This window comes from Podarcis tiliguerta, assembly GCF_965153285.1.
Source record: "Podarcis tiliguerta genome assembly, chromosome: 9".
NCBI lineage: Eukaryota > Metazoa > Chordata > Lepidosauria > Squamata > Lacertidae > Podarcis > Podarcis tiliguerta.
The window spans coordinates 324,477-348,514 of record NC_139542.1 but is presented as its reverse complement, the minus strand read 5'-3'; the positions used below and the strand labels follow the sequence as shown (position 1 = coordinate 348,514).

The window sequence follows — 24,038 nt, the reverse complement described above, 5'->3', positions numbered from 1 at the left end:
CGCACGATTTCTGTTCTCATCCTGAAGCAAAGTTCTTAACCTGAGGTAATATTTCTGGGTTAGCGGAGTCTGTAACCTGAAGCGTCTGTAACCCGAGGTACCACTGTATTTCAATATGCAGCACCGGGGTGAAACGATCCGCCTGGCATCCCAAGTTGCCCAGTGTTGTCAACCTTTTCTTAGGGAGCTGACACCACGCTTAAACATTATCTCTGCTTGGGAAAAGAAAGCTGCAAACATAATGCTCGTTTATTAACAATGCACTTCTTCTTCTTCCTCTTCCTCTTCTTCTGCGATCCCTCGTAGCCGAGTAAGATTGTCTTCCATGAACACGGTCTTAACAGTGAGTCCGTAAGTGACTGCGGAGGCGAGTTCTGGATCCACACGTCCTTCCACAGTGGGGACATTGGTTTCTGGGCGGGAGTTGATCCCTTGAGGGTTTGCCAAGTGTGCCTTCCTCTTAGCACGTTTCTCCCTTGGGTTTGAGTGTCTTCAAAGCCCAGGACACCTTTGGTCAAGGCTGTTCTCCAACTGGAGCGCTCGCAGGCCAGTGTTTCCCAGTTGTCGGTGTTTTATAGATTTGCCTTGAGAGAATCTTCAAACCTCTTTTGTTGACAACCAGCATTACGCTTTCCATTTTTAAGTTTGGAATAGAGTAGCTGCTTTGGAAGACGATCATCAGGTATCCACACTTATTAAGTATACAATAACACATTGTTTGTTTTGTTTTGTTTTTTGCAGATTGAAGACAAATCTTATTATGTAACACCTTGTTTTTAACAATGCTGATTTCTTTTAAAATTAAGAATACCCACGTTAGTCATGTAAAATAGTTTGATACAGTACATTGTATGGTATAGTTTTTCCTCAAATTCTAAGGTTCTGCTAACACCTTAATCCTTTGTTTTAATACGGAAGACCTTAAAACAACATGCAAACATATATGAAAATAATTAAAATTTGAAATCCACTACATCAAGCCAAAATTAATCTTTGTGAGGCTTGTAAATCTGCTTTAAAAAGGCTCATTTTTTTTGCTTTTAAAAAAATCTGTCTAGCAAATTGGTTGGTCATAAAACATTGTTCAATGTGGAAAATGAAATCAGCCCACAAAAAAGTCACTAAAAGTGATGAACTATGCAAAGTTAGCAAAGTTAATGGACAAATTTCGTAAAAAGGACAACAGTGATTTTGAAAAAGAATGGGAACCTTTTACAATATATTTGCAGAAACAAAACAAAACAAAAATGGATTCACTGTCGGGATTTAAAAAAAAAATTACAATTTTATTTACAGAGAACAAGAGTATAACAATGTGATGATACAGTATTATATATAAACAGCAGAATGTAACATTTGATGCAATAAACCAGAAATGGAAGTTGGGGGAAGTCAACAGGGAGGGGGGGGGATTGAAAAATGAATGTCTAGTAATGATATTGGATATTTCTTATGGGAAAATAAAATAAGAATTTTTTTTTTTTTTTAAAGTGCATCAAACATTTTCTCAATTGGAGCCAGGGTTAGTTTGCTTTCATCTCATTAACACATACTGTATACTTAAGATACCAGTTAAGAGATTTTGCATACTATTGGTCGGATAACGCTGTTAACATCAGTAGAATTCACAACACCAAAAATGCTAGCCCCTGGCACATTTCACAGCTTCAACTGCTGCGACTGTCACTGAAAACAAGGCATTGGTCAGTCTGAACTGTGTCAAGTTTCAATGGCAATGGCAGTAGAATATCCACAACACAAATGATAATAAACATAAACCTTTATTTGTATCCCGCCCTCCCCGGCCAAGACTGGGCTCAGGGCGGCTAACATCAAATATATATCATTGGTATAAAATCAAACAATAATTAAATTACCTCCTAAAAACAAGTCAGGATAAAATTAAAACCTAATTAGATTTTAATTGTGCTAGTACTTTCTTTTCAAGTCTAATTCCAGAAGGTGTACAATTGGAGGGAGCCACTTTTCAGCAGCCTGTGAAAAGTTGCGGAACTTGGCTATCAGACATTTGGGAAATGTGATCGTTTACAGTACAGTCTTGCAGGGAAATCCTAGATAAGGTTGTCAGTATCGACTGCTACTTCCTTTTCAATGCTGATCATGTCTAGGTTGGTCAATCTTTCTTGAGTCATAGTTGACCTTAAATAATTTTTTATTAATTTTAATTTCAAAAAGGATCTTTCACCTTCGGCTACCGTCACCGGTAATGTTAAATATATACGTAGCAATATGGACAAGTTCGGAAATACTGACGTCAAATTATTTGAATAAACATAATTGAAAACATCCAGCAGAGTTGTGTCTCTATGGAAAACAATAGGTAATAGTTCTAGCTCGTGAAATAAATCTGCTCCGTCTATATCAGCCCCACTTTCAGAAGTCAATTTCTGTTGCGAATTTAAACTGTGCTCTTTTCTGGCATGTCTCTAATTTTCTCCATTTGTCTATATCTTGTAGAAATGAAAAATTGTCACTGTTCACTTAACAGTTCAAATCTTTCATTTAATTCTGTGATTGCCACGTAGAACAAATAAAAATAAAAAAAATCTTTAAAGTTGTTATGTGGATCTGTGATTTGCTCATCGGTATGCTCAGAACTGAAAAATCTTTTTCTGGCACGTGGGCGTGCAGCGCTTGTAAATTCGGTTTTGCATTCTATTTCCTCAGCAATAGATTTAGCTTCTAACAGCATTTTGTCAAACGTGGAGTCTGTACGATTCATAGCTTAGTCATTTTTTACCTGCTCTATCATTTTAACTGCTTCCCGAAGAACGACACCAGACTTTTCTTAATGTTTTACTAACAGTATTAATTTCCACTAATATGCTATACCACGTCACTAAAGAACAAATGAATTTGAAAGACTTCAGTTTCAATCAGCGAACTTGCTGTGTTCCTTGTCTCTCTTGCTCTATCTGAAAAAATGGAATATAAGGTGTCGTAAAACTTTTTCATATTAAAACGAAGTGCTTTCAACGCCTCCACTCTGCTTTCCCATCGCGTGCTTGATAATGGTTTTAAGGTTAAAGTGGGCACCTGGGTCATGAGAATTTGCCAACGTGACGTTGATCCGGAAAAGAATACATATGTTTCTTGAACAACAGAAAAAAAGTTAGTCACTTCCAGTAAGCTTTTAGCGGCATGAATCACTACTAAATTGAGGCTGTGAGCGGCACAAGGAACGTATAAAGCACATGGATTTATATCCAAGATTTTTTGGGAGAGGCCTATATTTTTGCCTCTCATATTTGCACTGTTATATCCTTGACCTTGCATGTCTAGTTCAATATTTGAAGATTTAAAAAAATCCAACAAAGATGTTGGCAGTGCTTGTCCGGTAGTGTTAGTCACTGGGGAAAAACCCAAAAAATGCTCTTTCACCTCAGCATTTTTTGTTAATGGGCTAAGGTGTACAAACCTAACAGCAACAGTAAGCTGCTCCTTGTGTGAGACATCAGGAGTGCCATACAAAATAACAGGCTAGTATTTGGATTGCTTCCCCTTACCTTTCTCGCCCTGATCCGGCCACTATGATCCATGTGACGGTCACCTCCAGGCTTGATTATTGTAACTCACTCAACGTGGGGCTGCCCTTGAAGCTGACCCAGAAACTCCAGTGGGTGCAGAATGCTGCGGTGAGACTCCTTACGGGGTCCTTGCCATGGGATCATATCCAGTGCTTTACCAACTGCACTGGCTCCCGGTGGAATACAGGGTCAGGTTGAAGGTGCTGGTTTTGACCTTTAAAGTCCTATGTGGCCTAGGACCCTGGTACCTACGGGACCGCCTCTCCTGGTACGCCCTGCAGAGGACCTTATGGTCCACAAATGACAACATTTTGGAGGTCCCAAGTTGCAAGGTGGTTAGATTGGTCTCAACAGGGCCAGGGTCTTTTCAGTACTGGCCCCAACTTGGTGGAACGCTCTGTCACAACAGACCAGGGCCCTGTGGGACTTTCAGCTTGATTTACAGAATCTAGTTTCCACTTTCAATATGTTGATTTTCAGATCTAGGGGTTTTTTTTATGGACAAGAGATGACCCGCACTCTTTTCATGTGTTCCTATATTTCCCAATAAATGCCTCGTCTTTGAAACCTGTCTCACCATTAAAAGCAGTGACATTATTGTTGAAAAGTTGACAATAAAAGCAGAATACGGAATCGTTGATCTGGAGTACAAAAGCCAGTCTCTATTAACAGTTTCGTTGTTCTTTAACTTTTTTTGTGTAACAAGTGTCTGAAAATGCCCTGTAATTACTATCTGTAGGATTGTTTTATCTGAACTGGCCCTTGATCTATTAAAACCAATCTTAACTTCTCCGGGACTATTTGAGGCCACAAAGAAGGATCATCCATTGCATCCTCGTGAAACATCGCTTCCAGGGGAATAACAGACACCAAGGGAGATTCGGTTGCAAGTGCAGGTGTGCTATGAGTCGAGGCTTCTGCAATAGGCACGGTAAGTTCTAAATCTTTGGAAGGTGTTTCTGCTATGTCCCTGGTTGCAGAAGATGTACCTGGTAGAACAGAAATAGCATAGGTTAATAGACATAATTTACAACAGTGGCTCTTGGAGCAGTAGACCTCACAAGCCCTTTGTAGGTACAAAGCCAAATTGGGGAGAAACAATAATTTAAGGTCGGCTGTTGTGCCATGTATGTCACACGGCAATTGCTCTAAACGGGCTGCAATGCCAGTATCTGCCCAAAATCCATCCAGAAAAGTAATCTGGAAACTTGCCATTTAATACTTACACCTAATTATTTTCAAGATTTGCATAAATCCTCTCAGCTGGTCGAAATATAAACACTTAATAATAAACATACGAAAATAAGATACGTGGAGAAAGTAAGTAGCTCACTTACTAGGTCGAAAAAAAGTTCCGATTGGAGTCGTCAACTTCTTTATACTTTCTTCTTTCTCAAGTTTTCTCTTTCTGTTTTTGGAACCTGAAAGTTTATTTTTACCACCAGCCATCTGCAAAAATTAAGTAAAAAAGAAGCAAATAAACATGAAGTTGGTGAATGAATAAATAAATATTGGCTAAGGCTTGCACCTCGCCAGGTCCCCATTGGGACAGACTCCGCTCGGCTCCTCCCCGTCCGCACTGTCAACTCTCGGCCCTGGACTCGGGTGTGCAGAACCCGGCACAGCAGAAGAGCCCACGGCAGCGGCGGCTGAGTGAGGCCGGGCACCTGGGGGGGGGGGCGCACACACTGGCCATGCAGTCGAGGCACACAGGGCAGATAAAGAGATTTCACTGGAAATTCACCTCCATCAGAGCCGCCAGAATAATAAACCTTCTGCTCTGGAAAAAGTCCTGGAGCTGTGGCCCCCTGCAGTCTCTCTTCTCACTGCACTGCAAATAATCAATGGATCTCTCTCAGTGACTACTCAGAAACACTGAACGGTAAAGAGCTCAAGGTGGAATCTTGCTAGAGTCCACGCAGCAGAGTGGCAGCCACCCAATAATACTCAATCACACAATCACTAGTTTCAATTTCCAGTTACAACACCAGCTTATTATCTTCAAATCAAAAACATCATAAAACACATAAAGAACATAACAACTTCCAAACAGTAAGTTTCTTCATGAACATTAGACTTCCCGTCCCTTTCATATCTTTTCCTTATTAATAAAATCAATACTGATTTATTATTAATGGAAAATTAGTGTTTCTATATATTTTCCCTTAATATATATTATCTACAGAAATTACTCATTTCTTACCTGCCCCCTCACTGTGTGTGTGTGTGTGTGTGTGCTAGCTAGTAGGCACTGCCATGGTCCAGGGTCTTGTAAATGAGAACGGTGGCACCACGTGCCTTGTCAGGTGGGCAGTGCGCTCTGGGCAGGCCATCGAGCCGCGTAAGAAGGGCAGAGCTGGCTGCCCACCTCAGCGCCTCACTTGGCCCTGGACTCGGGCACGCAGAGGCAGAACCCTGCGAAACAGAGGAGCTTCGCCAGTCACACCCCACACTCCTTGCTGTGGCCTGGGGGCGCTCAGCACTGGCATGTCCCGTCAAGTCTTTCTTCGGGACCCCTCCCCAGAAACAAAGCCGCGGCTAGTGCCTGCCCAGAGGCATCTGCTCCCGCCAAAGGGGCGACCAGAATGAGGGCCCAGGGGCCCTTTTGTAAGTGCTGTGACCCTTCCTCTCTGACAGGAGGGCAGCTGCTGTCTAGGGGGCCGTAGCTGAGAGCTGGGTCCGGGCCGAGAACCAGCTCCTACCTTCTCTGAGCTATGCTAATCTTGTAGTAAAGGCTGGGGGTTGGAGGGTGAAGGTGCCCAGCTGCCCTGCACCCCCAACGGGATGACTCTTGGGGTTTCTTCCAATGCTACAATTCTGTGCTTCCGATTGCCCCTCACCCCAACACACCCAAACCTGAATCAGGGTGCAAAGGACCCAAGGCCAAAGTTTCAGGTCCCAGACCGGGCGCTTTCTCTGCCAGGGCTCCAAACCAGCCCCCAAGAGGTGACACTCTTCTCCCTGACTAAACATGGAAAAACTTCATGACAGTAAGAGCTGTTAGACAGTGGGACAGACTCCCACGAGAGGTGGTGGACTCTCCTTCCTTGGAGGTTTTCAAGCAGAGGTTGTGTGGTTGTCTGTCAAGGATGCTCTAGCTGAGATTCCTGCATTGCAGGGGGTTGGACTGGATGACCCTTGGTTCCTTTCCCACTCAAAAGATTCTATTATTCCAAGTTCTTGTGCAGAGAGAGAGGGATTGTTGCAGGACATCCCTTGGGGCAGACTGGTGGCGTGGGGCGGCTTTTCACGCTAGGCTTCCTCCCTTCCCCCCTCAACTGCCTGCTGCATGTGTCTCATAACTGTCAAATTAAAAGCTATTCCCTGCAGAGAGACTCAAAGGCACCTTCAGGGATAAATTTCATTTCTGCTGATGCCCTCCTCCCCGCTGTGCTGCAGAACAAAGGAGGGAGAGGAAAGAGAAAGTGACAATCACTGTTCAGCCCCCGCCCCCTGCACCTTACAGGCCTGGACTTCCACCCTTCTCCTCTCCTTGCTCCCATTTAGGCCCAAATCAACTCTCTCTCTCTCTTGTTGTAGGTCTCTCCTTCCTACAGAGGAAGGCTGACCTTGCTCAGCCCCTCCTCTGACAGGGGAGGCAGAGGGGGGTGAATGGGGAGGGGGTTTGCACCAGCACTTGGCAGCACAGCCGGGGCATAGCATGGGTTGCCGGCACCCGTGGCAAAGCAAGTATTGCACCCCCTAATCCGTGGACTGCTAACACTCTCCAAGTCGCTTCCACCAGTCCATTATTGAGCCCATTAACCCCCCAAGCACATGTATTGTATTTTTTAAGAACACACTGATGAAATTAAAAATGCATTTAATGATAGCATACTCAAATTTATTTAAAATAGCCTGGTGTTAATTTGTGCGCATTTTTCAGTAACAGTATCAAAATTTACATTGAAATCTCTCAATTGACAGTATCGCTAGGTTACTCGTTGGCTCTTGGCTTCTTGGCTCACTGTAGATCTCTGATATGTTTCAATTGATTTAAGTTTTGAGAAACTTCTTTCACAACTGGCAGCTGAAACAGCGATAGTTAAAAAGATCCTTAATGCCACAAAAAAGTTAGTCAAAATCTCTTGTAGCTTTCACTTATTTGCCCACCGGAGCAAATCTAAAGCCTTTTGCAAACTCTGAAGAATTGGAGCAGCTGTTTCCTCTTTCTTTGTCTGAAACACTGTCCTGCATAACAGACCCGGCTTCACCCATTTCTTCTTGTTCAATACACTTTAGAATTCCTTCTAAATGTCGCCGCCGCTGAATGAAATTATTCTGAAAAGCTTGCTTAACTGGGGGCTTTCCTCAACAACAGCATTCTTGCTATCCATTTTAAAATCAAGAAAGGAAAAAAAATGCTCCAAAAAATACAAACGGGAAAATAACTGGAAATTCAGAAAATGTGACATCAGGAATCACAAGACAGAGAAACCAGTAGCAGAAGACTTCCATCTCCCAGGAGATTCAATACAGGATCGCAAAGCAGTTGTCTTATTACAAAAGAATTTCAGAAATAGACTTGAAAGAGAAGCTGCAGAATTAAAACTTATTACTAAACTGAAAACTATGGAGAGACCTGGTCTGAACAGAGATAGTGGATTCTTGTCTCATTACACATGCGAAAGCTATGTTTGGTCATCTGCATAGTCTCCCTTGCTTTTTCCTGTAGGACTAATTGCTGACAGGTTAACAGACAGGTTGACCACACCCCCCTCCCTCTCTATATCAGGGCCTGGGGAGCTCTGTCTCCCTGTATCGGAAGAAGTGGGCAGGCACACCAAAGCTAACAAACTGAGTTGGTCTCTAAGGCGCTACTGGACCATTTTTTTAAAAAAAAATTCAATTTATTTGGACTACTCAGACCAACAGGACTACCTACCTGAATCTGGAAATTCAAAAGGACGACTTTGAATCTCAAAAGCAAACTCCCCAGTGCCAGGAGGAAAGACTCCCAGAAGCCTCAAAATGCAAAATAAAAGTCGAAAACCCCTTGTCTCCTTGCTGCGCTGCAAAAAATGGCCCAGAACAAAAACGCCTCGCCTCTCTGCGCTGCATAATAATAATATTATAATAATATATAATAATAATAATAATAATAATAATAATAATAATAATAATAATATATTATAATAATAATAGACACTGAATGAGCACGTAAAAGAAGCGGCGAAACGCACCGGCAGGTCAAGGGGAAGAGGCGCTCCGGGGAAGCCAGAGCCCTCGGCCAAGCGCCGCTCCTCCCGGGGAGAGGAAGGGGACCCGCCACTCTCGGCGCCCCGCGGGATCCCTCAGCCACCGGACGCCGCCGAGGGAGGAAGGCCAACAACGTCACTTCCTCCCTTCCCGGAGGCATGGCGTGGACGCGCCCTCTCTGGCCACGGACAACTCGGAGGGCCTTAACCCCTTCTGGTCCGGCCGCAAAAGCTCCTCGAGGAAATCAGCCGCCCGTCGGACGGAGGAGCGGGGCTTCTTCTCCAGCGGCCGCATCACGGGGGCGCGGGTCCACACGTGACGCTTGCCTGCTAGAGCGCGCTCTCTCTCTCTCTCTCTCTGTGCACCACGCGCCCCACGGAAGGGGGTGCGGCCCCCGCCCCGCGAAGGGTCTGTTTCCGCCCCTCGAGGGCTCCCCCTTCGCCCCTCACCCGACCCCCCAACCCAGCCTGCCCTTTGGATCGGGGCTTCCCTCCGTGTTCGCAGCTGGCCTCGCACCTTGCAGACGGCGACCTTGTTCGACGGCACTCTCTCTCCTCCCAAAGCGGCTCCCCCCCCCCAAAGCGAAGTCTCCCTTCCGAGGAGAAGGACCCTTCGCATCGGCAGAGCAACTGGACACGTGTAGAGGGAGAAGGGGGAGGGGCCAGCCCCGACGGGGCGTCCCTTCCCCGCCCCCGCGGAGGCGGGGCTTCCTCCCTTCCCCCGCCCCCTCCCGCGGTGGCCGAGGCACGTCCCGCTCATAAAAGGCGCTGTCTGCGGCGCTAGGGAAGGAGGGGGCGGCTGGGCCGGGGTCTCCCCTCGACGTCCTCCCCCCCCCCACTCCGGAACGAATCCCCCGGCCTTGAAGTGCGACCCATTCCTCTCCAAAAGGCCGGGGGCCGGCCGGGGTGGGGGGTTCATCATCGGCAACCCCCCAACCCCCCGTTAATCAATTGCTCTGCTTGCCTGGCCTCCCCTCGACAGGCGGGGCTCCAATCCATCAGCAGGGCGAATTCACAAACCAGATGGCAGGGCCGGCTCCCAGCGCCTAATTGAATCGTACGGGGCGCAGACACGGCGTGGAGGAGAGGGGGCGGCGGGGGGGGGGAGATGGATGGCCGGTGGGGAAGGGGCAAACCCCCCTCAGCCCGGCTGCTGCTCAGAAAGCGGCCCTCCCTCTGCCGTCGGTTTTTTTGTTTTATTAAAGATTTTGTTGATTTACAATAGTGTGCAATGTCTCTCTCTCGTGTCCCCCCCCCCCCCATGTAACATTTTTACAAATCAATGTCATTTGTTGAGACATTAGGGAGAAAAGGGGGAAAGAGGTGGAGGGGGGGAGATGGGGGTGGGGTCGGGCTCTGCAGTCGGTTGACTCTCGGAAAGGATGCCGGATTTTTCTGGAAGCGAGCGGAGCAGGGACTGCTCTCTGCACATGGGCAGGCGCGCCTGGCGACGTTGCATATAAGCCTTCCGTTCGGCGCAGGCCGATCCTAGCGGTCTTCTTTTTAGTTCGGAACATTTTGCGCCGCCTTTCTGCCCCCCCCCCCGTCCCGCCTCCGACTCACACAAGTTATTCCCGGTTGAAAACACCCCTGACCCAGAAGCAAGGGGAAACTGCGAGCCCCAAGGTCAGTGGAAAAAGGTGGCGGACTCTCCCGGTTGGACGGCCGCCTGTCCGGGATGCTATAGCTGCTCTTTCTGCCTTACGGGGGTTGGACTGGATGACCCTCGGGAACCCCTCCCAAATGGACAATTACAGGGCTGAGGCCAGGGTGTAACCCCCCCCCCCAGCTGTTCCAGCCAAAACCAAATAAACCCCGAAGCCCCTGGATTTAGCGGCAAGACCCCTGCGGGGGCCCCGTCCCCAGCCCCTCTTTTTGTGCTTGAGACAGACTTCTGGGGGGGGGGGGTGTCTCTGAGGCGACTCCCCTCCACTCGTGGGAGCGTCTTCTCCGCAGGAGATCCGTCGAGGGTTGATGGTGAGGGGAGACGCTCCCGTTTTCTCATGCCTCGCCGCCCACCTTCCGGCCGCGCCTTCCTGGCTCCGGGACTGCCCGGTTCCTCAGTCGGCCTTTCCCTTGAAAGTTTGCGTCTCAGGCTCCCGGCTCCCTCTCCGCCCGGATCCCCCCAGTGCCCCCCACCCGCCCCAGTTCTTCGTAAGCTGGCAGCGTCGTCTGGTGTGTCCTTTTATTCAAAATATATACACGCACACACGACCGAGAGAACCGGAGAACTGAGGGTGGGGTGGGGGTGCGCGAAAGGCTGGGGGAGTTGCCCCCACCCCAAATTGGGAGGGAAGGCAGCCCCCCTTCCCTAGAGGGGTGGTTCCTCGCGGAGTCGCCAGAGCTCCAGGCCCAGCCGTCGGGGGGGGGCCTTTTGGAATGTGCTAAATGCGGCCTTCCCATAATACACGCCCCCCCACCACAGCCCCCTGTTTCCTCCGGGTGGGTGTCCCAGTCTGGACTCATGGAGGAAAGGCAAACAGCAAGGACACGGGGACGGGGTTGGGGGGGGGAGGAATCGAGATCACAGCAGGGACCAAACCACGATTGAAAAATAATGATAATAATAAAATTAATTGATTTTTTTAGAAAAAGAAATTGCACCAAATCTTCCACGCCAGTGGCCGAAGAAGGAGGACGGGGTGGGGTCAGCTGGGGCCAGAATAACGGGGGTGGGTCTGAGGTGCAGGCAACGCATGGACGACATGCAGGGCGGGGACGGGGCAAGGGGCGAATGGACGGGGCGGGCGGATAAAGATGGAGGGAAAGCGGGTTGAATGGAATCCTGGGGCGTCAGGGAATTGGGGTGCAGGACGTCGAAAGTGGGGCCTCTCTGTTCTTGGGCTGGGGCGCCCTCTCAAGCCCCTTTGCTGGCGGTGAGGCGGGAGAAAGAGAGGGAGGTACGGGGTCCGACGGTTCAACCCCCCCCGTCCCTTGGTTCGATGCTGGGGGAGCGGGCTGGCCCCGCGCGAGGCTCTCAGTCCCCCACGTCGATCTCCTCGTCCTCGTCCTCGCCCTCCTCCTCGTCGTCGTCGTCGTCCTCGCCGTCGGAGAAGGGGTCCGTGGCGCGGAGCGAGGCGCCGGGCGACGACGGGGGCGAGGCGCGGGGCAGGCTGCCCCCGCGGGCCCGGGCAGGCTGGGGCTGGGGCTCCAGCTCGGGCATGCTGGCCAGCTTCTCCAGGGCGGCCGGGGGCAGCTTCTTGAGCGACTCGACGTCGGCCTTCATCTCCTCCAAGTCCCGCTTCAGCTTGGCGCGCCGGTTCTGGAACCAGGTGATGACCTGCGCGTTGCTGAGGCCCAGCTGCGCCGCGATGTGGTCCCGGTCGGCGGGCGACAGGTACTTCTGGTAGAGGAAGCGCTTCTCCAGCTCGTAGATCTGGTGGTTGGTGAAGGCCGTGCGCGACTTCCGACGCTTCTTCGACTGCTGCCGCGGCCCGAAGGCGCCCAGCGGGTCCCGCCCTGCAGAGGGAGGCAGATGAGAAGGATTCGCGGTAGGCCGCCCCCGCCGGGCATAAGGGCCAGCGCCCCCCACCCCGCACCTGCCCTGCCCAGTCTGGAGTCGCCAAAGAACCTGCAGCCGTCGGGGGGGACCTACCCCACTAGGGCTGGAAGGGGCGGCGGAGTCTCCGCTTCCTCTGCCTGGAGGCCTGGCGAGGCCTCTCGCTATCCCTTCTGCTGGGGTCGGGAGAGACCTCGTCCCCTTGGGCGCAGGAAAGCGTGATACTGGCCGCAGGGCAAAGACCCGACGGTAACCGAAACCCAGCGAGTGCAGTGGGGGCGCCCGGAGAACGACGGGCGACTTCTAGCTTAACCTCCCAGCCCCGAGGCTGAAGCGCGGAGCGGGAAGCCCAGGGTGCTAGCGGGACGCGGAGCATCTTGGAAAACCGACGGCCTCCCCTCTCTCCCCATTCAGTCAGGCGGACCCAGTTCTCGTGGGGATGGAAGGGCGAGTGAAGGAGCACAAAGAGGGACTGTGCTGGGCGGCCGCCCTTCTTCAAAGGCGTTGATAACATTTTGTTGAAAACCAGACTCTGGGAAGCCCCGACCATTTGCTCGCACAACGAAGCAAAGGCGGTCAAGGCGCCGACCTTTGTCCCAAAGAACTGGGCTGGCCTGGGGGCAGAGAGAGAGAAAGATTTATGCTTGGCACCAAACTAAAATTTGGAACAAAATTCCAGATCAAGGAATAATTGCTACACTTTTATCCTGAAGTGAGGGTGGGGATAATAATAACATAATAATAATAATAATAATAATAATAATAATAATAATAATAATAATAATAAAACAACAACCACCGCTTAGCAGTGATTCTTTCTTTCTTCGTCCCGACTGTGTGATGGGAAAGGAGAGCGAAAGTCTCCTGCTTCTATTTTCCCCTTTCTCCTTTCCACCTCCAAGAAAAGCGCGCAAGAGGCAGTAATGAAACCAAATGGCTGTTCTGAAGTGCGGGACCCTTGACCTCAGCTGCTGGCGGGGCAACCCTCTGGCCCCCCCTGACCGCCGCCGAAGGACAAGAGGTCTTCTCTGGTCCCGGACGAGGACCTTAAGGCCGGGGGAGTGACGAGACCAGGGACCTGCCCGGGACCAGGCTGCGGTTGAGCCCGCGCCAGGGCCTCGTCTAGAATTAAAACGATTCGGCCCACGGCAGAGAAGCCGGACCCCTCCAGGCAGCCCTATTACCTCTCGCAGAATTAATCCGTTTGGCTGAATCCACAGGATCAGGCCCTTCTCTTCAGGATGGGCTCATCCAAACTAATGTCCCCTTAACACTAATAGCGCGCTCAAATCCTGCTTTCCTCTGTCGGCTATTTTCGCAAATGCTGCTCAATTTTCCCTTTCCCAGGTCTGAAATCCGAATTTGTACACGTGAACTGTTTGAGCGCCCTGCGAATACCTTAGAAAAGCGTCACTTGTGAATGGTGGGGTGGAAAGTGGGACAGAAAGAGAAAGTCAACCCATTTCCATGCGCCGGAATTTAATTTCAATTTAATTTATTGAGATTCTGTTCCGACGCATGATTTGCACTTCAGCTGGGGAAAATGCAAAAATGTATTAAACTGAAAGTTCGAAAACGCCCTGAAAAAAAGAGCAACAAGCCTGGATTTGAAATGGGTTTAAATTCTCTTTCTGCCCCATTTTCCACCCCACCATTCACAAATGACGCTTTCCTAAGCTCTGTTGTTTCACGATTAGAAGAAAAACACCCGCCGCCTCCCTCGCCCTTGGCGAGTCAGAATTTTGCCCGAAGGGCGCCGAACGGGACCTGGTGAGGCCCGGCTAATTTCACAACGCAGGGAAAAAAGAGAGTTTCCCGGGTTCCTTGGGAAAAAAGGAACTCAAAAATTACCCATTTTGGCGCGGGGAGAGAGGCGTCTGAAACATGCTCCCTCATATTTATATTAAGTTGAAATATGGTTTTGGGAAATTGCAAGCAATTTAAGCTGAAAGACTGGCGAGGAACAAACACCCAAGAAATACGGGAAATTGTAAAATATAAAGAATATGATTTAATATAATTAATTTGAACTAATTACGTAGTGTCCGATTGTGACTCTCCATGTGGCTCTTTGGGCACCTTTGAGAAGCGTTGAGAAGGAGAGTTCGGGGCCTTCACTCGCTTTTTGCCCAGGGCGCAATTGGGGGGCTGGCTATTGCGAAGTGTGGCTCAGCAAGGAACAACCTCCCCGAATTCGGGGTTCTGGCGGAAAATTGTTTGCTCGGCCTGAAAGGTTTTTAGCCGCGGCGACAACTGAAAGGTCCCGCTCCCGGGAAAAGTGGAGGCGAAATGTTGTCTCTCACTCTCAGCAACATTTTTTTAAAAAGACGGGTGGTGGAATTCTTTGAGGAACCGGATGTTAAATGGCGGGTTTTTTTGTGGGATGGGGGTCCGGGCAGGGCTGTGCCCACTTCGATTATCCGGCCCTTCTCCAACAGACTCGACTCCCGGATTTCTCTCCTGGACATCGGAGCAAACGGCCCCGAACAAACTAGCGCGTTTCCCTTTGTGGTTTAACGTGATTCGGGGCCGTTTTCCGGCGTTGATCCTTCGGCTAATTTGAATAGAGAGTGTCTCTCGGTGTGTTGCAGGGGCGGGAGGGGGGGGGTCACTTTACAAAAGCAGAAGGCAGAATTAAATCGCAGTCGTGTGAAACCCAGCAAGGAGAAATTATCGCGCGCGGTAAACGAACCCAGCCGCCGCCACGAACTTTAGCCCCCGCCAGAAACGAATTCGCGCCGTTTAGGCCGGGGGCATTTTTCGTTCTCGTCGGGCGGGACCGAGAGAGAGAAAACGGTCTAGTTTTGAAAGACCCAACGCGGCAGCCATTTGCTGTCCTCGGAGCGCAGGCGGTTTGTGTGTCGGTTCGCGGTCTGGAGTGACTCGGCCCGTCAAGCGGAGCCAGCGGGACAGATAAACAAATCCAGGCCGCTGACATAATATTGACTTAACCGGCTGCGGATTCTTGCGGGGCAGGAAAAAAACGATTAGAAAGGCCAAAGGGGAGGAAGCGGCGTTGGCGTTGGGGGGACCCTGTGGAAAGAGGGCAGGGCGGACCAGCCCTTCGCCCCCGACGCCGCTAGACCTCCGCATCAGGATTTCCGAAGGAAAGCGGCGGATGAGTCTCTCCCTCGCCTCCGGGAGCTCCGCGCTTTTCTCGGGAAAGCGAGGGCAGCGGCGGCTCCTTGGGACACTCGCCGGCCCCGGAGGCGGCTCCTGGGCTTCCCAAACCGCGGAGGAGGGTCCGAGCCTCGCCCTTCGCTTTGCCCGAGAAATCTCCGGACAGGGAAAGGGCCGCCGCTTCCTTGGCTTCGCAGCAGCGTTTGCGGGAAGGTGGCCCCCGGGTGCCGCCTCGTTACCGAGCCTGCCCAAGCCCCGTGGCCGAGAGCCCCCGAGGAGGTCACCCCTCGGAGCGGAAGAGGCAAGCGCGGCCCTCCGCCGCCCCGCCGCCGCCTCTCCTCTCCCGCTGGCCCCGAACCCTTACCTTCGGCCGCCTGAAGCACGTTCACCTCGAGGCCCTTGAAGGTCTTGCTGGCCAGCTCCTCGAGGGCGCAGAGCGGAGAGGCGGGCGCGGGCACGCCGTTGCGGGGAGGTCCGGCCGAGCCGGCGACCTTGTCCAGCAGGCGGGCGGCGGGGGCTTTGCGCGCCGAGGGCTTGCTGAGGATGTCCTCGATGCTGAAGGGGGTCAGCGGCTTGTTGGAGTTGGCGGGCGGCGGCAGCTGGTCCAGCGGGCTCCGGCGCCGCTCCTCGGTGGCCGGCTGAGGCAGCGCGGGGGCCGCCTTCCCTTCCTTAGCGGAGGTCATGGCCCGCGGGAGGGAGGCGGGAGGAAGGGGGAGGGAGCCCCCCAGCTTCTCCTGGAGCAGGGATGGGGCTCAGCACCCCCTTGGGGTCATGGTGCTGCTGCTGCTGCTGCTGCTGCAGATCCCCCGGCGTTGTTATCTCTGCGCGCCAGCCGCTCTGAGCCGCCCCCTCCAGCTTTGAGCGCGGAAGCTCCTCTTCTCCCCCCCCCCCGCCCCGCTGCCCGCTGGATCCGGGCCTAAGAGTAGAGCGGCGCCGCACAAGGGCCCCCCCGGCCCATCCCCCTGCCTGGCCTCGCCCGGCGCGGCTTGGGGAGGGGGCGTCCCGTCGGGTCTTCCTTGCCTCTGGCCGCCGGTGAGCCCGTTCAGTCCTAGCCAAGTCCGCCCGGGCGCTCCAGCCTTAAAGACGCACAGGCAGGGCCATCAATTGGGCACCCGGGTAGGAGGAGCCAGCGCGGAAGTGTTAGCAAAGTTTCAGAGGGGGGAGCGAGTGCGGGGGGGGGGACGCGGGGAGGGGAGGGGGTCCCCGCTTCTCCGGCCGCCTTGCAGAAGCGGCCACCGCCCGGCGGCTCTGCCTTTGCTCGCAGGCCTGCCTGGGGGCTCCCTCGGCTCCACCGCTGAGCTGGCGGCCCCGATCCCGGGAGCAAAGAGGCGTCGCGGGAGCGGCTAGGCCTGTGCCAGGGCCCTGACCCGAGGACAGCTTCTCCGGCTCCCCAAGCCGAGGACAGCTTGGGCTGTGAAGCAGCGCCTTCTGGGCTGGCCCCTTCTCGGCTTATCACGCTGGGCCTCGCCTCTCCAGCTCCCGGTATGTGTGCTCCGCGGTGGTCCCCGCTCCTTCCAGACCCTTCCACCGCCCCCTGCCAAACTGGCTGTAGATACAAGAAGGGCAGCTGGGGTGGGCGATAGAGGACCCTGCCTCCCCCTTCGGGGCTCATCTCTGGCAATTGTCTGAAGCTGCCGCAAATGTCTCTGCTCAAGGAGCCCCCTGAGTTTTGGCATTGTCTCTTCGTCGCCCCCCCCCCCCGCCTCTCTCCAGGAGCTTTATGGAGTCGCCTGGATCGGGTCTGCTTTGGAGGAGGGGAGCCTTCCTTGACCAGCATGTGGGGCGCCCTTTGCGGCCTTCCCCTCTGGAGAGACAGTCACCCTCCCTCGAGCGCAGTTCCTAATCGCCAGTCGCCCTTCTGTGGCAAGGATTCTTCCGAGCAGGAGAAGCGCCGGGTTCTTCCGGGACCCCCCGGCTGCTTCTCCTTCGGGCGGCGACGACCCTCCAGCTAAATGCCCCTCGGGGGTTTGTGGCAGCCTCGCTTATTGTTCTCGGGACTCTGGTTTTACCTCGCCGCGCAATTACGCACAATTGCAGCGCCTTCACCAGCTTGGCGGCCCCGAAATAGCCCCGCGGGGACTTCGGGGAGAGGTTTCTCTTCCTCCGGAGCCGACAGAGCCTCGGAGGGGTTTTCCTCCGCTTGGTGTAAGGGAAAGGAAGGAAGAGAAAGGCAGGCTTCGCACCCCGCGAGAGCCGCTCCACGCTCTCCTTCGCGGACGCGCGGAATTTTGTTGCTGCTGCCGCTGTTGAAGATGTGCTTTGTTATTATCACTATGACTATTGTTGTTACTGTTGTTACTATTGGTAGTAGTACTATCAGTAGTACTCTTCGTAGTAGTACTATTATTCGTGCTATTACTGCTGTTATTATCTTGGGCACCCTCAGGTTCCCCTCTCCCTCAGCGCCGGCTCCGGCTTGTTCAGCGGGCGTCCTTGACGTGCGTGGCCCGTAGGATCCGAGACGCTGCCCAGAGGAGCCGCTGCCTCCGCTCCAGGTTTGCCCCTCGCGTCTCCCTGTGTGCCCTACGGATCCTCCTTCCTCACCCATCGAGGGCAGCTTAGGGTCTTCTTCCCCCTTTCCGACCCTCCACCCTCCACTTCTTCCCCCGCGTTCTTGGGAGCGAGTCGACTCGCTGTCCCGCCCGAGGTGCAGGGCGGCTTCGGCGGCGTCCCAGGGTCTCTGGTGGATCGGGCCCTCCGGCTGCTTGCCTAGCCGCCTGCGGCCCAGCTGGGCGCTCCGCTAGGCCCCTTCGCCACCCCCGCCGCTAATGCAAGGCAGACGTGCAACATCCCCGTAAAGGGAGCCATAAAAAGCGGCTCCCCCCCCCCCAGCGCTGTAAAGAGCATTTCAAAGCCCCCCGCGGGCCGCCTGCTGGGGAGGGGACTCTGTAGACAGGCTGGGCGGCCCCGACCTCCCCCCGACGGCTAGCCCGGCCTCTCCGGAGAGAGGGGCCTCCATGGGGTTCCCCACTCCCCTCCAGGATGCACCCCGACTATTCTAACCCCCCCCTCGACTGCCTGGAGTTTTATAGCCTCCCCAGTTCTAAATGGCCCATAAAAGCGCCGCGTCTGGGAGTGATTAAGGCCCGCAGCGCGGGGCTTTGGGCAGGTTTTGAGTTTCACTGCCCGGACCGGCCGTAAAAGCCTCATACAAATAGCTCCATGATCCCGCACGCTTGTAAACCCCCCCCCCCTCCTTCCCTCCCTCCCAGCCTGTCCCCCTCCACAGCCAGCTGCTGAGAGGCCAGGCCTGGCCTGTCCAAGCCTCGGGTCCGCCTGCGCGCAAAGGGCTCCCGGTGGACGCGCACCGAGGGCCCCCTGTAGCCGGTCGGACTCGGCCGGAAGAAGGCACAAGACCCCCGGGGAAGCCCACGGCGCAAGCAGCAGAAAAAGAGGGAATGGGGGCGGTATCTCTGAAGGTTACGGGGTGGGGGAGGGCAGGAAAACCCCTTTCCTCCCATCTACACCCCAAATGTAGGCGCACAATCATATAATTGGAGAGTTGAAAGGGACCTCCGGGGGCCATCTAGTCTAACCCCTTGCAATCCAGGAAGCGCAACTAAAGAATCCTGGACAGATGGCCACCCAACCTCTGCCCGGAGGACGTCGCCAATGGGCGGAAGAGAAACGGAACATGGACATCAATATATCCCAGAGCCATCTCACACCTCCGGAGGAAGCGCGAAAGGCCCGGGAGAAGCCGCAGCGCTGGCCACGGGCCGTCCGCATTCCGCTCGCCTTCCGCACCCGCCCTGCGACCCACTTCCACCACCTTCTTCGCCACAAGCCAATCCATAGCATCTTCTTCGGTGTGGGCGCGCGGTATCTGGGAAAGTCCTACGAGAGTCGTTCGTCCTACAAGACATAGTCTCTGCCCACACCGAAGGCCAGAAGAGGCCGGAGGAAAGAAGGGGGAAAGGGCGGGTGCGTTCACACGAGACACGGCAAAGCACTTGTGGGGGCCTCTCTGGCTGTGTGAACCTGGCCAGTTGCCACCGGGCATCTCAGAGCCAGCAGCCCCGTTTCCTGCTCCTCCAATCACCCCGAAAGGCTACCATAAGACGCCTGTTAGCCCGAAACCCCGCAAGATTCAGGAGGCGCCTTTTGTTTCCCACTCCCTTCACAACATTCATGAGGATAAAAGTGGCCCTGGGTTTGTAACAGGAAAGTACAACCTCCGCGGGGCAGAATACTCATTCGCCTGATAATTGCCGTTCCTCAAGAACACCGTCTAGACGTTCAGCTTACCGGCCTGGGGCAGGAGGGTCTCTGAGCCTCCCTCCTCGCCGGCGGAGGCACTGAAGGCCCAGCCTCCTCGCGTGTCGGGCGGCGGAGCTGCGGGCCTGATCTGTGAACGAGGTTCCGACGCCCTGTTTCCCAGTCCCGCGGTCCCCGCTGCCCGACCCCGCATCCTGACGGCCGGGTGGAACAGCAGGTGTGAGGCGCAGGCAGCGTCCTGCCCTGCCCAGGCCTAAGAAAGGCGCTGGCGGCCGGGTCGTGGCTGCTCAGGACCAGCCCAGGAGAGCCCGCAAGCAGGGTCTGCTCCTTCCCGGTTGGAAAGGGGTCGGATGGAGCCGCCTTCCAGCCCTCTATCGTCTCTTGGTCCCTTATGTAATCTTTTGCTTGTTTTAGGTTAACACAGAACAAAGGAAACCTATAGAAGATAAATATTCGGAAAGTTAAAAGGACTCTGTCAGGTAAGGGGGTGTGGTATGCTCTTTCTAGAGCTGTAATGGTTCGGAAAACCTTTTTTTTTTTAATTAAAGAAACAAAATTGTCAGCTGAAACCCGAATACATCCCCCTCTGTTTTGCATTTTCTTCTGGGCCCAGCCTTCAAAGGGGAATCGGCCCCGATCCTGCCCGGGCTGTCGGAGCGCCTAGATTGTCTGTGGCTGAGGTTCCGCTCCTTTTGCCTGAACCGGTCAGTCTCCTACTCCCCATTTCCCCCCAAGAAACCTGGAGACGGGCTGCAGGCTTGGCCAGGCCCCAAACCACCCTTCGGCGCCATTTCACGTCGGAGAAAGGTCTCTCGGAGATCATTGTAACCGTCGCGCGCAAAGCCACGCACCCCTAAAACCCCAGAATGAAAGCAGGATCCCCCCGCGTAGAATCACCTCGGTATTGGGGGGTGCAATGCAGTGTGGTAGGGGGGGCTCCTCTGCCCACAGATCCCCCCATGGTTCGGATCAGGCCCAGCGCTTACAGCAGGTGAGGAAGCTCCTCCCGCGGACCCCAAGGCTTCCATCCGGAATAAATTCGCTTCTTGCGTTAGAGGCCCCCCTCTATAGTCCCCCCCCCGCCCTGTTTAAAGTTTTGCCCCACCCCGGAGCCGAAGTGGTTAAGCGCAGCTGTCACTCAGCGCCCGGCGGGCTGCGCGCCCCTCCGCTCGGGGGCCTTTAATCCCTGCTCGCCGTGATAGATGGGCCGTTTACACGAGCGATTAGGAGCGGATGGAGCCCGCCATGGCCACAGCCGCGCGGGCGGGCGGGGGGGGGGCGGCGGATCGGGAGAGCGCTCCGCCAGATGGTGACTTTCATGTCGGGACAATCCCCAGCGCGTCGCCTCATCTGCTTTTGCTGAGGGAGGGGAGCCTGGAAATTGAAATTTGGGAGGGTGGGGATGAAAATCATTAGGATCGGAACCGGGGAGGGGTGTGAAGGCCCGGAAAGAGTAAGCGGGAGGACGGGGCATTGTCTCCCGGGCGGGGCGCTCCAGGTTCCGGCCTCCGTCCATTCCGGAGTCGATCCCAAAGGAACTCGCCTTCCTTTCCCAACCGGCGAAACTCCCTTATGGTTCTGGACAATAAGGGCGGGAGGAGCCTTTGGAAAGAGAGGACCCCCCCCCAATCTCTCACGCCAGCGGAGCCTCCCTCGCCGCCCCTCGCGGGTTCCTTCCAAGCGGGTCTGCCTCACCGGCTCCGCTTTGCTCCGGGATTTCGGCGAAGCCGCGCGGAGTCTGGCAAGCCCCGCCGGCCGGGCTTTCTCCCTTTCGTCCTTTCTTAATTGCTTTCCCTTTCCATAGTTCACCCCTCTCTCAGGACCCGCGCTAAGCCGCCGGAGTGGAAACGCCCCGGGCCTTCCCTCGCCTGCCTTCCGAGAGTCCCTGAGCAAGACCGGCGGCAGCTGGAAGGCGCATCTCTTCTGGCCGCCAAAGGCTCCGATCCCCAGACTTCTCCGAGCGGGTGGGTGACGGTCAGAATACCGTCGAAATGCATCTTCAGCCAGAAGCGCACTGGATGCAGAAGAACCGGCCAAGCCCATCAAGGGGCTTACACAAGGCGGAAGGCGAGGCGGCTCCTGGCGTAGAGATGCGCAGCATCAGTTCTGAAAGGCAAACGCTATTTTTATTTGCATCTGTTGCCCCAGAAGTAGCTTTCTGGAGATCCCGATGCGGAGCGAGGAGAGTGGAAGGCCGCTGACCCGAGACTGGGGAAGAGAGGCGCTCCATCTGGCGAGGAAGGGAGGTGCGAAAGTCCCGCGGGCGGCGGAATTTTGACGCGGAGCCAGGAAGGAGGGAGCCCGCCGCCGGGGCTACAGATCCGCCGCGGCATCAGGAGACCGCGCAGGAGAACCCCCGCTGCCTCTTGTCTTCTCTGAAGGTGGAGGGGGCAGGGAAAAGCAGGCGCACCCCAAAATCTCCTCCAAGGTAAAGCCACCCAAAGCGCAAAGTCTACAAGTCGGCCTTGCTCCCGCTTCCCCTCGCCAGCCCTGCGCCACTTTACAGTTGCCGAAAAGACGTGTGGACGTTTGCAACGAAATGCGAGAGTGATCAAGGCGGGGTTGCCGGGCTGGCTACTTGCTCAGGGGCCTGCAGTCACCGGTCCCTCCCGCCCACCTCCCCGGCTGCAGTCGGACATGCCTGGCCATTCTGAGCCGCTCGCCGTTTCCGCAGGGCGACGAATGTCGGGGCGCAGCGGGGCCTTTCTGGTCTGGGCGCCGCGACCAAATCCATCCCCTTCTTTGGCGGTTTACGCGCAAACTGGTCTCCCGGATTCCACTCGGGGTTTCGCCTCTCTGCTTTAGCGCCTTTATTGGTTTTCGTTTGTCTGTTTTTAACGTTGCTGATTTTAAAATGTTTGCGCCTGGAGCGTCTTGGTTGACAAGGCGGACTAAGAGAGTTTTTATCCGCGAGCGAAGCCAGAGGCCTGGAAGGGCTGCCTGGCGCACGTCGGATAAACCATTTCTCCGACGGCGCGCGTCTGTTTGCTGCAGTGGGGCCTTGGAGGATGGCGAGGGGCCCTTGCCCAGTGAGTCGGGCCTGTTCGCCGGTGGCCCCGATCCCTTCTGTCCCTGGTTCCACAGAGCTCCTCTTAGCCGTCTTATCTCCCTCCTTAGCACTGACAATCCGTCCGTCGCCGCCTCCCAGTCCAGCGCCCGAACCTCCCTCGGCGCCTCTGCGGGAGGAGAGCTGTGGACGCGGGTGGCGCGCAGGATTTGACTCGGGACTCCTCAGGGACAGCCCAGGGGAGGCGCTCTGGGAAAGGCAGGCCCAGGAAAGATTTCTAAGCCACAGTGAAAGTCCAGCTCGCCCGGGGTCGCCTCTTTGCTAGCCCTACAGCAAAGGAAACGGGGTTGTTTAAAATTATACTTGTGAAAAGCCTCGAAGTGGTTTATAAAAAGAACGAAAAATAAAATTATCGATAAAAACAGTTATAAGCAACATTCGAAAAATTAAAACCACCCATAAAGTAAAATTAGATGAAAAGAAACACCAACATTGTACCTGCGTAGGTTTGTCTAAGCAAGGATGCTTTTAGCAGGCGCAGAAAAGAGCGCGGAGAAGGAGCCTGCCCGCTGTCAATCGGCAGGGAGTTCCAGGGGACAGGCGCTGCCACACTAAGAGATCGACTTCTTACGAGGGAGGAGCGGGCATCGTCTGGCCCCCGTCACAGGGCCAGATCCACAGTTCTTCCAGACTATTGTTGTTATTATTTTATTTATGTATGTATGTACTTACTACATTTATATACACCTCTAAATTCCAAGGAGCTCAAGGTGGTTCCATTGTGTGTCCCCCCCCCCCCCATTTCATCCGCACAACAACCCTGTGAGGTAGGTTAGGCGAAGAGATGGTGACAGACTCCAAGGTCTCTCTAGCCATTATGTCACACGGGCTCTCTGTTGTGGTCCAAATAGCTCAGTGTTGTCCACCTCCCTCTGTTTTCTCCTTACAACAACCCTGTGAGGGAAGTTAGGCTAAGAAACAGTGACTGTCTCTTGGTCACCCAGAGCTTCCTTGCTGCGTTTGAGCCGCGATGCCTCCGCTCTTAGCCCAGCGCTCTGACCAGGAAGCCTGGCTGTGACAAAGGACCTCAGTCGACAGACAAGCCACTTTCCTCCAAAGCCTCCGCGCCTCCCTCCGGCTTCTGTCTCGCCGCTGCAGCTGAGGCCACAACACAGCGGGGAGTCTTTAAGGCCCCACCCGAAGCATCTGAAGCACACAAAACCTCCGTTGCAGGGGGGTGGACTAGATGACCGTTTGGAGCCCTTCCAACTCTACAATCCCGCGATTGCATGAAAACCTGGTGCCATAATGAAGGCGCAACAGACCCGCCCCCCTTTTTATTTTCTGCAGCAGACTAAGGCGGGCGCAGCCTCTGGAAGAAAGAGGCGTCTTCGCTGCCCCGGCGTTATACGGCGACTCAGGGCGTGTTCGCAGGGACACTTCAACTT

At 54.2% G+C, this 24,038-nt stretch overlaps 1 protein-coding gene and 2 long non-coding RNA genes across 5 annotated transcripts; 1 reads left to right on the top strand and 2 right to left on the bottom strand.

Annotated features, from left to right (window-relative positions):
• Nucleotides 1-1,265: 1,265 nt before the first annotated feature.
• Nucleotides 1,266-9,326, bottom strand: LOC310657748. Of its 3 annotated transcripts, none has more exons than XR_014501891.1 (3): nt 9,264-9,326; nt 4,886-4,997; nt 1,266-4,537 (listed from the first exon to the last, which is right to left on the bottom strand). It is a non-coding gene; the product is annotated as an uncharacterized lncRNA (long non-coding RNA). The 3 variants fall into 3 exon arrangements; XR_014501892.1 differs by lacking the exon at nt 9,264-9,326 and adding an exon at nt 5,293-5,463; XR_014501893.1 differs by lacking the exon at nt 9,264-9,326 and having other exon boundaries at nt 4,886-5,286.
• A 1,591-nt stretch (nt 9,327-10,917) lies between these two features.
• LBX2 (ladybird homeobox 2) lies at nt 10,918-16,493 on the bottom strand. Its single transcript, XM_083398778.1, has 2 exons — nt 15,730-16,493; nt 10,918-12,205 (listed from the first exon to the last, which is right to left on the bottom strand). Exons 1-2 carry the CDS (start codon nt 16,046-16,048, stop codon nt 11,724-11,726), a joined length of 801 nt encoding a protein of 266 aa, XP_083254904.1. The 5' UTR covers nt 16,049-16,493; the 3' UTR covers nt 10,918-11,723.
• Nucleotides 16,494-16,739: 246 nt separating this feature from the next.
• LOC310657789 lies at nt 16,740-22,087 on the top strand. Its single transcript, XR_014501938.1, has 4 exons — nt 16,740-16,847; nt 17,752-17,860; nt 19,998-20,062; nt 21,388-22,087. It is a non-coding gene; the product is annotated as an uncharacterized lncRNA (long non-coding RNA).
• Nucleotides 22,088-24,038: the final 1,951 nt, after the last annotated feature.

Coding starts and splice junctions, on each gene's coding strand:
- LBX2 (XM_083398778.1), bottom strand. CDS start 16,048: ATGACCTCCGCTAAGGAAGGGAAGGCGGCCCCCGCGCTGCCTCAGCCG. Junction 12,206..15,729: donor CGTGCTTCAGGCGGCCGAAG/GTAAGGGTTCGG, acceptor CTCCCTCTGCAG/GGCGGGACCCGCTGGGCGCC.